Source organism: Aquarana catesbeiana, linkage group LG08 (genome assembly GCF_042186555.1).
Source record: "Aquarana catesbeiana isolate 2022-GZ linkage group LG08, ASM4218655v1, whole genome shotgun sequence".
In the NCBI taxonomy this organism is placed as follows: domain Eukaryota; kingdom Metazoa; phylum Chordata; class Amphibia; order Anura; family Ranidae; genus Aquarana; species Aquarana catesbeiana.
In genome coordinates, this window is record NC_133331.1 from 74,868,013 (window position 1) to 74,881,177 (window position 13,165).

General features: G+C 43.8%; 1 protein-coding gene across 1 annotated transcript in view; it reads left to right on the forward strand.

The window, feature by feature from the left end:
- Positions 1–13,165, forward strand: part of LOC141105847 (ovostatin-like) — a 175,465-nt gene that overhangs the window by 146,635 nt on the left and 15,665 nt on the right. Inside the window, exons 31-32 of the mRNA XM_073595980.1 lie at positions 8,792–8,916; positions 11,766–11,856. Of these exons, the coding sequence (XP_073452081.1) occupies positions 8,792–8,916; positions 11,766–11,856 (216 nt within the window). The remainder of the gene's footprint in view (positions 1–8,791; positions 8,917–11,765; positions 11,857–13,165) is intronic.

A 13,165-nucleotide genomic window follows, 5' to 3' on the forward strand; every position in this document is an offset into this window, starting at 1 on the left:
CTTGAGCTATTTTGCAAAGAATGGGCAAAAATTTCACTCTCTAGATGTGAAAATCTGGTAGAGACATCCCCAAAAAGACTTGCGGCTGTAATTGTAGAATCCCTGTTCGCTGCAAAGTATTGACTGGTTGGGCTGAATACAAGTACATGCCACACTTTTCACATTTGTGCCACTTTGTGTTAGTCTATCACTTAAAATCCCAATAAAATACTTACATTTTTAGTTGTAACATGACAAAGGCGACACCAACAGTGACATCCTCACACACGCGCCCCCCCATTTCCTGTACAGGTATCAAAGGGACAGGAAGCAAGACCTGGGCGTCACAGGAATTTGACATGTATAAAAGCCTCGTACACACGATCGGATTATTCGCTGGGAATTGTGTGATGACAGGCTGTTGGCCGAAAATCCTACTGTTGTACGCTCTATCGGACAATTGTCAGATTTTCCGCGGACAAATGTTAGATGGCAGGATTATACATTTTCTGCGGACAAAGGTCTGTTGGATTTTCCTATCGTGTGTACACAAGTCCGTCAGACAAATGATCAAGCTAATAATTGATATGATCTTGAAACAAAATTACAATGACTACTTTAAAATTGTTTACAAATGATAAAACCTCAAATGAAAATTTTACATTAATACAGTATTTTCTCTATAATGTATTAATGTAAGGCAACCGATAACTTTGTACATAAACCATAGACATCAGGTTCACAATCGTTTGTCTCTTAAAAGCTCATCTTATTTCCGCTGCCAGTTGGGTAAAATAATTTTGGTGTAACCTACGTACATGTAATGTACAGTAACGATGGTTATCTGCAGCTAGTGGCCGATGTACACACTACTACAGTTCAATGTTGCCCCTCTAGAGAGCGCACAAGAGAAACCTGTAAAGGGGTGGAGCCCAGTCCAGCATTTCAACTGCATAGGGTCCTCCAGAGTTTAATCTGACACTGCCGATTTAAAGAATACAAACAAATGCAAAAATATACAATGGAAAGTACAAATGTATCCTCCCTTGCTTTTTTTTTTTTTTTCTACTTTTCCCTGTGTATATTATGTGAGATTTCATGTTCACAAAGGTACAAAAATAGTCAATTAAAATATTTAAATAGACAATACACGAGTGAACCTCCTTCCTCCTTCTTTCCTCAGAGCCCACTAACAGGCCAGTTTTTATGTATTACCTTGGGGAGATGCAGACTAGAATACTGCAATCACTGAGCAGCAAACAATATCACCTGTGATGTATTTCAGTTATCTTGCAAACCTGGCCTGTTAGTGGGCCCTGAGGACAGGATTGATGACCACTGCTATAGAGGTAATCGGTTTCTCTGGTTACACAATTCTTCAAACCAACATTGAGATAGGATGGGGCATCCAACCTGCTTTCTGGTGAAAGGCAATGTAGATTTCTACATAGGTTTCTATACTAGATGCTGAATGGGTTTGACACGTGCTAATTTTCTGTCCGCCGGTTTTTCATTTTAGCACGGCCAAATTTTAAGCTTAACTCCAGTCAGAGCGGGAAAGTTAGTAATTGCTTTTATACATGTCAAATTCCTCATGGAGATTTTCCCTTCTGTCCTGTGACACCCAGGTCTCGCTGCCTGTCCCTGCGATACCTGTACAGGAAATGGGGGGCGCGTGTGTGAGGATGTCACTGTTGGTGTCGCCTGGTGCAGTAAAACATTTCACCCAACCAGCCCCCCCCCCCCCCCCCCCCCTCCACTAGCATGCCACAGTGCTCTGTCCTGCCTACCCACTCCCCCATAGCAACGCCATGGGTTGTCACCAGGGCAGGAAAGCATGAAAAAAAAGCAATAAAAAAAAAAACTGCTGGAAGTTCCAAGCCTTCCTCACTATACTAAAAATATTGTTTTTCTGTGTTCTTGGTGACTAAATGGACCCTCACTTCCTTTTAATGGTAAAATGTTAGGGGTAATCTCCTGAATAGGGGCACAAACAATAAAAACCTTTAATGCCTATAAACCTTCCCTTCTGTATGCAATTTTTTGAGCTATTGTTTGCACGTAGTGGTAGAACCTGGATGATTTATACATCTATTGGATCATTATACTTCTCTGAGATTGGGGTGGGGACGAGCAGGCTAAAGCTTCCTACACATGATCAGATTATCCGCCGGGAATTGAGTGATGACAGGCTGTTGGCCGAAAATCCGACAGTTTGTATGCTCCATCGGACAATTGTCAGATTTTCCGTGGACAAATGTTGGATTATAAATTTTCCGCGGACAAAGGTCTGTTGTCGGATTTTCCTATCGTGTGTACACAAGTCCATCAGACAAAAGTCCAAAGTACAAACACGCATGCTCGGAAGCAGTCGGCCTTGTAAACTAGCGTTCGTAATGGAGAATTAACATTCATGACGCGGCAAATTATGAAATCTCGAAATGCAGCGCACATTCTCCTTCTTTAATGGGATAATAATGAAGCTGCTTTGCTGGTGATACTTAGAGCCCTTTCACACTGGGGCGGTTTGCAGGCGCTATTGCGCTAATAATAGCGCCTGCAAACCGCCCCGAAAGTGCCGCTGCTTGTATTCCAGTGTGCAAGCCCTGAGGGCTTGCACACTGGAGCGATGCGCTGGCAGGACGGTAAAAAAAGTCCTGCCAGCAGCATCTTCGGAGCGTTGAAGGAGCGGTGTGTATACCGCTCCTTTACTGCTCCTGCCCATTGAAATCAATGGGACGGTGCGGCTATACTGCTGGCAAAGCGCCTCCGCAGAGGCGCTTTGCGGTGGTATTTAACCCTTTCTCAGCCGCTAGCGGGGGGGTAAAACCCCCCCGCTAGCGACCGCATACCGACGGTAAAACGCCGCTAATAATAGCGGCGTTTTACCGCAGACGCCGCCCCCCGCCCCAGTGTGAAAGGGCTCTTATGGAGTTATGGCAAACAAATTTTCAAAGGCTTTTTTTCTTCTAGTGATATCAAGAATAATATTATGCTTGTTTTTTAATTTTTGGTTGATGGGAAGATGGATGGAGCCAAATGCAGGGCAATCTTAGAAGAAAACCTGTTAGTCTGCAAAAGACTTGAGACTGGGGCAGAGGTTCACCACCTAGCAAGACAATGACCCTAAACATACAGCCAGAGCTACAATGGAATGGTTTAGATCAAAGCTTATTCATGTGTTAGAATGGCCCAGTCAAACTCCAGACTCAAATCCAATTGAGAATCTGCTGCAAGACTTGAAAACTGCTGTCCAGACACTCATCATCCAATCTGACAGAGCTTGAGCTATTTTGCAAAGAATGGGCAAAAATTTCACTCTCTAGATGTGAAAATCTGGTAGAGACATCCCCAAAAAGACTTGCGGCTGTAATTGTAGAATCCCTGTTCGCTGCAAAGTATTGACTGGTTGGGCTGAATACAAGTACATGCCACACTTTTCACATTTGTGCCACTTTGTGTTAGTCTATCACTTAAAATCCCAATAAAATACTTACATTTTTAGTTGTAACATGACAAAGGCGACACCAACAGTGACATCCTCACACACGCGCCCCCCCATTTCCTGTACAGGTATCAAAGGGACAGGAAGCAAGACCTGGGCGTCACAGGAATTTGACATGTATAAAAGCCTCGTACACACGATCGGATTATTCGCTGGGAATTGTGTGATGACAGGCTGTTGGCCGAAAATCCTACTGTTGTACGCTCTATCGGACAATTGTCAGATTTTCCGCGGACAAATGTTAGATGGCAGGATTATACATTTTCTGCGGACAAAGGTCTGTTGGATTTTCCTATCGTGTGTACACAAGTCCGTCAGACAAATGATCAAGCTAATAATTGATATGATCTTGAAACAAAATTACAATGACTACTTTAAAATTGTTTACAAATGATAAAACCTCAAATGAAAATTTTACATTAATACAGTATTTTCTCTATAATGTATTAATGTAAGGCAACCGATAACTTTGTACATAAACCATAGACATCAGGTTCACAATCGTTTGTCTCTTAAAAGCTCATCTTATTTCCGCTGCCAGTTGGGTAAAATAATTTTGGTGTAACCTACGTACATGTAATGTACAGTAACGATGGTTATCTGCAGCTAGTGGCCGATGTACACACTACTACAGTTCAATGTTGCCCCTCTAGAGAGCGCACAAGAGAAACCTGTAAAGGGGTGGAGCCCAGTCCAGCATTTCAACTGCATAGGGTCCTCCAGAGTTTAATCTGACACTGCCGATTTAAAGAATACAAACAAATGCAAAAATATACAATGGAAAGTACAAATGTATCCTCCCTTGCTTTTTTTTTTTTTTTCTACTTTTCCCTGTGTATATTATGTGAGATTTCATGTTCACAAAGGTACAAAAATAGTCAATTAAAATATTTAAATAGACAATACACGAGTGAACCTCCTTCCTCCTTCTTTCCTCAGAGCCCACTAACAGGCCAGTTTTTATGTATTACCTTGGGGAGATGCAGACTAGAATACTGCAATCACTGAGCAGCAAACAATATCACCTGTGATGTATTTCAGTTATCTTGCAAACCTGGCCTGTTAGTGGGCCCTGAGGACAGGATTGATGACCACTGCTATAGAGGTAATCGGTTTCTCTGGTTACACAATTCTTCAAACCAACATTGAGATAGGATGGGGCATCCAACCTGCTTTCTGGTGAAAGGCAATGTAGATTTCTACATAGGTTTCTATACTAGATGCTGAATGGGTTTGACACGTGCTAATTTTCTGTCCGCCGGTTTTTCATTTTAGCACGGCCAAATTTTAAGCTTAACTCCAGTCAGAGCGGGAAAGTTAGTAATTGCTTTTATACATGTCAAATTCCTCATGGAGATTTTCCCTTCTGTCCTGTGACACCCAGGTCTCGCTGCCTGTCCCTGCGATACCTGTACAGGAAATGGGGGGCGCGTGTGTGAGGATGTCACTGTTGGTGTCGCCTGGTGCAGTAAAACATTTCACCCAACCAGCCCCCCCCCCCCCCCCCCCCCTCCACTAGCATGCCACAGTGCTCTGTCCTGCCTACCCACTCCCCCATAGCAACGCCATGGGTTGTCACCAGGGCAGGAAAGCATGAAAAAAAAGCAATAAAAAAAAAAACTGCTGGAAGTTCCAAGCCTTCCTCACTATACTAAAAATATTGTTTTTCTGTGTTCTTGGTGACTAAATGGACCCTCACTTCCTTTTAATGGTAAAATGTGAGGGGTAATCTCCTGAATAGGGGCACAAACAATAAAAACCTTTAATGCCTATAAACCTTCCCTTCTGTATGCAATTTTTTGAGCTATTGTTTGCACGTAGTGGTAGAACCTGGATGATTTATACATCTATTGGATCATTATACTTCTCTGAGATTGGGGTGGGGACGAGCAGGCTAAAGCTTCCTACACATGATCAGATTATCCGCCGGGAATTGAGTGATGACAGGCTGTTGGCCGAAAATCCGACAGTTTGTATGCTCCATCGGACAATTGTCAGATTTTCCGTGGACAAATGTTGGATTATAAATTTTCCGCGGACAAAGGTCTGTTGTCGGATTTTCCTATCGTGTGTACACAAGTCCATCAGACAAAAGTCCAAAGTACAAACACGCATGCTCGGAAGCAGTCGGCCTTGTAAACTAGCGTTCGTAATGGAGAATTAACATTCATGACGCGGCAAATTATGAAATCTCGAAATGCAGCGCACATTCTCCTTCTTTAATGGGATAATAATGAAGCTGCTTTGCTGGTGATACTTAGAGCCCTTTCACACTGGGGCGGTTTGCAGGCGCTATTGCGCTAATAATAGCGCCTGCAAACCGCCCCGAAAGTGCCGCTGCTTGTATTCCAGTGTGAAAGCCCTGAGGGCTTGCACACTGGAGCGATGCGCTGGCAGGACGGTAAAAAAAGTCCTGCCAGCAGCATCTTCGGAGCGTTGAAGGAGCGGTGTGTATACCGCTCCTTTACTGCTCCTGCCCATTGAAATCAATGGGACGGTGCGGCTATACTGCTGGCAAAGCGCCTCCGCAGAGGCGCTTTGCGGTGGTATTTAACCCTTTCTCAGCCGCTAGCGGGGGGGTAAAACCACCCCCGCTAGCGACCGCATACCGACGGTAAAACGCCGCTAATAATAGCGGCGTTTTACCGCAGACGCCGCCCCCCGCCCCAGTGTGAAAGGGCTCTTATGGAGTTATGGCAAACAAATTTTCAAAGGCTTTTTTTCTTCTAGTGATATCAAGAATAATATTATGCTTGTTTTTTAATTTTTGGTGCAAGTTACCACCGCACCATTATCCCGTAGTTTTTAAAATCAAAGATATAACTGTTGGTGCCCCTTGTTAGTTTTACGTTGTATTTTTTAAAATGTAACTGCCTATTCCCAAACTGTCATTTGAAGTAAAACTCATAGCCAAATATTATTCTACACAATTTTTTTTATTGTGCATTAAAAAAAGAAAACAAATAAAATTAGACATGCTATCTGCCAATAGAACTTAACCAAAAAGTGCATTCTATGCATCCAAAAATATAGAAAATATAACAAATTATTCAACTGAAAAAAACAAAATAAAAGCCTCATGCGTGTGTCCTGCTTCTTAATATAGGGGGTCAACCATGCCAAAAGCTGGTGAAAGCAGGGGTCCGTCATCCGGAGGTAATTCTGAAAATCATCCGGATTATTCTCCTGGAGCTCTCGCAGCAAAAGCATATGACATAATTAGTCACGATTAATAAAGAAAACAATTTTTGGTCCACGAAATCCTCCTCCTGTTCCTGGACTGGACTTGGGTCAAAGCAATAACTCCAAGGCCAATAATAAATAACACATTATCTCCTCCGATTCTGCAACATGGCTGGCTGATAAACTGCCTTTCAGAAACTAAATGAAAAGCGCAAAATCAACACTCGCCAAACTTCTACTAACATGAAATTAGCAGAAGGTGCCCAAAGGGTGGAGCCTGACAATTGAACTTCCTCTTTATCGGCTCGTAGTACGTCTAGTACGTCACTACATTTGTTTGTTGGCCGACAATTGTGTACCGTTTGTATGCAAGACAAAATCCAGGCACATGCCCTCCGGACAAAAGTCTGACTTTTTGTCTGCTGAAAATCCGATTGTGTGTACGAGGCTTTAGACTGGCTCTCTGGTAGACCAGGAGGTCATGTTTCTATGGCAGCTTGTCCAGACAGTACAGGAATTTCTAAAATTTAATTTCAGGTACTTGTACTTGTAGCGTGCTGTCAATTTACACACACACACACACACACCAGTCCCCTCAAGGAGCTTACAATCTAAGGTCCCGAACTCACATTCATACATACATGGGCCAATTTAGACAGGCGCCAGTTGACCTACCAGCATGTGGAGTGTGGGAGGAAACAAGAGTTCCCGGAGGAAACTCACACAGACACAGGGAGAACATGCAAACCTCAGGCCGGTAATGCTGTGGTTTGGATTTGAACTACCCCAGTGCTGCTAGGCAAAAGCACCAACTAATCACTAAGCCACTGTGCTGCCATGTATTGATTGTTGGTAAATTTAGCTTTACTATCGCTACCCTCTGCAGTGTCATGGTCAGGGGCCAGGCTTGGAGACCTGTAGCTATAACAGTAGAAGGGCTCCACCCAACCAGCAGGATGAGCACACAAGCAGGTCACCCTGGAAGAAAACGTGGGCTAACCTGAGGTACGAGGTCAGTATATAGTATTCCCCAGAGCTCCTGGTGGTGGAGTTGGGTTTTTCTGAGTGTTAGTACCAGGTCATGCTCCTTGGGATCGCCCCACCAGGAGGTGAGCAAGCTGTGGTTTATTAGCAGATATAGCAGGTAGGGATGAAGCAGAAGCGTAGTTGGTAAACTAGCCAAAGGTCGGTAACAAGTGGTTGCAGGTTGGGATCAAGCAGAAGCTGATTTGAGAAACAAGCCAAAGGTCGATAACTAATAGTAGTGGAGATGAGGACAACTGCAAGTTTGCAAAGGAGCAATATATAGGCTGGAGACAGGACAATATTCTGGCAAACAAGAAGTGCAGAGACATAGCTTAAATCAGAAAGTTCATGGGAGGAGCAAAATATTCAAGGTTCACCAGAAACTATCAAGATTGTCCTAAAATCAGCATTTCATGTGGCACAGCGAGAAGAGCCACAGCCAGATATCAGAGATCACAGGTTCAGATCCAGACTGACATGGTGTATGCTCCTGTCCCATCAGTGCGAGTGTTCCTTCTCATTACTGGACCGGTGATGCAGCAAACTTGTCATGCATGGGTTAGTGAGCTGTTTAGTTGCCACTAGGGGTGTAATAAGTAGAAGCTTTCTTTCGCTCTACTCTCTATTTGAAATCCAACCCCTCTGGTGATACAGAATGCTATTTGCTTAAATGGGTTCCCATAGAAGCTCCCAAAAATCTACATTTATTGTATGCAAAGGTGTTTGCCAAATGCCTTTCCCACTTGCATAAATGGCTATGCATTCAGGCAGTTCTGGGACCCAATACCCCAGGCCCCATAGCAGTTGCTATGCCTATAGTTTCCATTTCTTACATAGTCTGGAATGTTACTCTATTAAAATGGCATTGGCATTTTGCAATAAAATCCTTATTTTCACCAAGAAAATGATAAAATGTTACCAAACTATTCAATTTCTTTAGAACGGTAAATGTGCTTCCCACAACCACAAATCAGACACAGGTTATGGGATTCCTACTAGCGATTTGGTCTCTTGTGGGTAGGTCTTGTTTAACATAAGCAGACTGAACTATTCACATCTTTTAGTAATCCCCTCCCCCTTTTTTTTAATTTCCCACAGACCACAGTCAAATACAATGTTCCGATACCGAAAGAAAATGCTGCGTTCTCTCTAGCCGTGTGTGCCACCTCGGATAAATGCGTGAATGGAGTGACAAAGGTCTTCAACATGACGGTCACTCTTGAGTAAGTAATCACTCTTCCTTTCAGGGTAATCTAATTACAGTAGTAAAGAAAGATGGTTCAGGATCTCCAGCTAGGGGTTGTAAAACAGCTTACACATCGTCAAGATGGATGGCTAGATATATATGGATAGAGAACTTTCAACTGGGATCTGACTTTTTTTATTGTTTGGACAAGAAAAGAGGAAATGCGAGATGCACACTTTGCATACTGGAGTGAAGGAGGTGCTTTCTGTTACCCAAACTGAATATGACCGTCTGGAGGAAAGTTATGAGACAGTAGGAAAGACCAAGTACTACCTCTAGCATAGATAGGCCCGAAAGCCAAGTCAGGAGACCTAAAGAGGAACTTCTCTAACCCCCCGCCCTCTCCTTCCCCAAGTTTTAATACCCGCTTACATTTTTAGGCTGGGTTGTGTTAAAAAAAAAATACTTCTGTGCCTGGAAAATCCAGTATTGGTTTTCTGGGTCCCATGGCACTATCTTTGCTTCTGATGACTTCAAACAGCTGGCTTCCTGATGACTGGCTCCAGCTCCACCCTCCTCTGGCCACTGTCTTACAGATAATGCACCCTGGAATATGTGACCTATGCCTAGGCAAGAATGACGCTTGGGGTGGCTAAGTGGGAAAATTAAGAAGAAAAATTTACTATGTGGGAGGGGGTGTACATATTGCAGATTACAGTATTTTATTTTCATGAATATCCTCTCGTGTGGGTAAGGGTTCAACCCCTGTGTCTCCATTGGAGAGTCACCCTCTTTGTCCTGGCGACCATGGTCACTGAAATTCTGGGAGTTGGGAATGCGGTTCACTTATCTCATTTTCCAGTACAGGAAATTAATAACAATCTGGCCGTTGGGACTCCGGCAACATAATTTAACCAGATGGGGTTTAACCATTACCTACGCAAAACTACCAGGGCTAAAATCAAAAAAGTTTGGATTTCACATACACTTTATGAGATCTTGGGGGGGGGGGGTTCAATAAATGTGCTGCGCCACTTTTCTCTCGTTCATCCCTCTTAATATTTTGAGGCAAATTCATTAAGCACCTGCGACACATTTTCTCCTTACAGGAAATTGTGCACCGAATTTCAGGTAGATGTAAAATGCGCCACTTTTTATGGCGCAATGAATGCGCCAAATTCAAAATAAACTACAACCGTTTTTACGAAAGTGGAGCTAACTGAGACCAATTCTTTCTATAAAGAGAGAAACTGGCGCAGACAGTTTTTTGCAGAAAATGTCTCGTGCATTAAAAAAAGGCACAGCATGCACCAAATTTAAATACAGGTTGTAGACGGGTTCATGAATTTGGCGCATACTGCACCACTTTTAGAATGCATGAGACTTTTTTGCAAAAAAAATGTCTGCGCCAGCCTTTATGAATTCCAGGGATTGTTGTCACAGTAATAAAGAAGATGGAAAAAAAAGGTAGATTATCTGGGATAGGTGGTCTGAGTGATCAGTGAGACAGTTGTTTCTATCTGGTAGTAGGTGTACACAGTGACAGGACATCGAAGCTAGGAGGATCAAATGGCATGTTGGTACGAACATGCTGAGCACAAAGCCATGCCACACCACCTTGATGCACCTCGGCACAATGCTCCATACTGAGGATATCAACATCCTTCACTTGACAGCTGCCAGGTGGAACTTTGCATGGCCTTCATTGCCAGTTTTGGATACCCACTTGCTATCAGGCTTCTAATCATGGATGTGTGTAGCTTATTGCATTAGGGTGTGCACCCCAGATCACAAACACACGTGTGTGTGTGTGTATCAGCAGAGCAGTGGATGGTGTTGGTGTTTTTTTATTTAATTATTCTTTACAAATTTTTTTATTTTTTTATTTATTTTTTTTTTTTTAGGAGCCCTGTTATGGGGCTTTGGTGAAAATATCAGGGGTCTAAACAGATCCTGATGTCTCACTTTTTTGAGACTGAAAAAGAAACCGAGGACAGATTCCCCAGTTGCCTTCCATGCAACCTGCAGTAAACCTAGTTTACTATGCTTCAGTTAAGAATGAAGATAGGAGCGATCGGTACAGATCACTCATTGGGGGTTACTTACTAAAGGCAAATCCACTTTGCACTGCAAGTGCACTTGAAAGTGCACTTGCAAGTGCAGTCACTGTAAATCCGAGGGGGACATGCAAGGAAAATAAACAGCATTTTAGCTTGCACATGATTGGATGATAAAATCAGCAGAGCTTCCCCTCATTTGAGATCTACCCTTCAGATTTACAGTGACTGCACTTCCAAGTGCACTTGTAGTGCAGAGTGGATTTGCCTTTGGTAAATCAACCTCATTGTGTTCATTCAGAAAAGGAAGGCTGGTTAAGGACATATTTACCAGCTACTTCCCCACTCCAGAGAGGAAGGAAGCAGGTAGCACTGCAGGGGAAGACAGGAAGGCGGGGGAATCGGTACTACCCAGGGTGATTAGGGTGTGCCCACCTTTGTTCCTAATGTAATTACTAGGACATATTTATCGCATGCAAGCTAAAGGCTTTGAGGGGAAAAATGCATTCAGTTTGTAAAGGCCACTGCAAACCATAGATGGAACTTGTAGGCCACTGCAAACCATGGATGGAACTTGTTTACTGCTGTATGTATTGTTTATCTTTTTTTTTTAATACTGTAATTGTGTATATATATTATACATTTTTGGCCACTTGTGAGCTGAAGCTTGGGTGTGTTGCCTGCTACTGTATAGTGCATTGGACTACTTAAAACAAATGTCACACAGCAAAACGCTGCACTTGAGGGCATGTATTGACACATGTAAAAACAAATGCAATAGTCTTAATGTGCCCTTAATGTACACCTTTAAATATTTTTTTTTTGGTAGATATCAAGGATTTCTGAATGCCTCCGACATGACACTTATTAAAATAAGAATGCTGTCTGGATACCGCCCCGATTTTTGGTCTTTGAGAGAGGTAAGTGTTTTGGAGGAAGGTCTGATTTTAGATGTTAATGGGGGCCCCGCTAATGCTTGTAGTGCCGCTCGAAGCCAAGAAAGGGAATGTATATAGTCCTGCTGGTACTCAGGAAATGGGTGCTGAGTGTAAATATCACCATCCAGTAGTGTGTAGCACACTTAGAAAAATGGCCAATCAACCCATCCTGTCTATGGCATTAAATGTGTGTAAGATGGCCTCAGCCCAGCACCACTCCACAGGCCATACCTTCTACTTTGCCCCACCCACTGGGGTTTAGTCATATAGGTACCAATGGGTGGGGCAAAACATGTCAGAGGGTATGGCTTGTGGAGTAGTACAAGGCTGAGGCCTTCTTACACATGTTTACCACATAGACTGGATTGGGTTAAGCATCAACCTTAATGGGGGACCCCATACAAAAAGCTAAAAATATATACCCTACCCTTTTCCTTGATGAGTCTGGTATAGATGTTAGGAGGGACCCAGCACAGAAATGGTTTGTGGAGTTACCCCAAAATTCCATACTGGACTTTCTTGTTTACATTTTTAGTGGGAACCCTAAGCAAAAAAACAAATTAAGGGTGAGGTTCCCTTCTGAGTATACAGCTTGTCAGGCCTGTAAACTATACCAAGCCATATGCCCTCAGGGCAATCTTAATAGCGTCATGGGCTGCTGGGCGAAGTAATTGACTGGAGCCCCCACAAACCTGCACTTCCACTCCCACTCCCCATCCAAATAAAAGGGTTTGTGCTGCAACTTTGCCACAACTGCGTACAATGCATTTCCATCACACATGGAGGTGACTCTGCCCCGCCCCCTGCTCACTGGCTGTGATAGAGTTTAGTGGGAGCCCGTCCCTCTTGCTGAGTGTCCCCAGAGCAAGCCACTTGCTAGGGAAGCTCCCAAGCCGCTGTTCTGCGTGTCCATTCACACACAGCTGTGGGTTAACCCCGCCCCCTCATCATTGGCTCACTGGCTGTGATTGACAGCAGCGAGAGACAATGGCTCCCCTGGCTTTCTCCTCCAATAAGGGAGAGACCCGGGAGAGCCGAGGCTCTCATGCGCATCGCTGGATCGAGAGGGGGCGCGGGTAAGTATTATGGGGGCTGAGGGAGCTGCAGCACAAAGGTTGGCGCTGGCGCCTCCCAACCCTTTAAGGGGTTTCAGATGTCGGGAGGCAGGGCGGGGTTCATGGTCATGTGACCTCTGTGTTTGACTGTCACAGTAGTCACATGATCGGAGAGCTCCCGATTGCAAGTAGCGATCGGGAACTTTCCGTTAGCTGCTGGTAACTGTGCTGGGAGC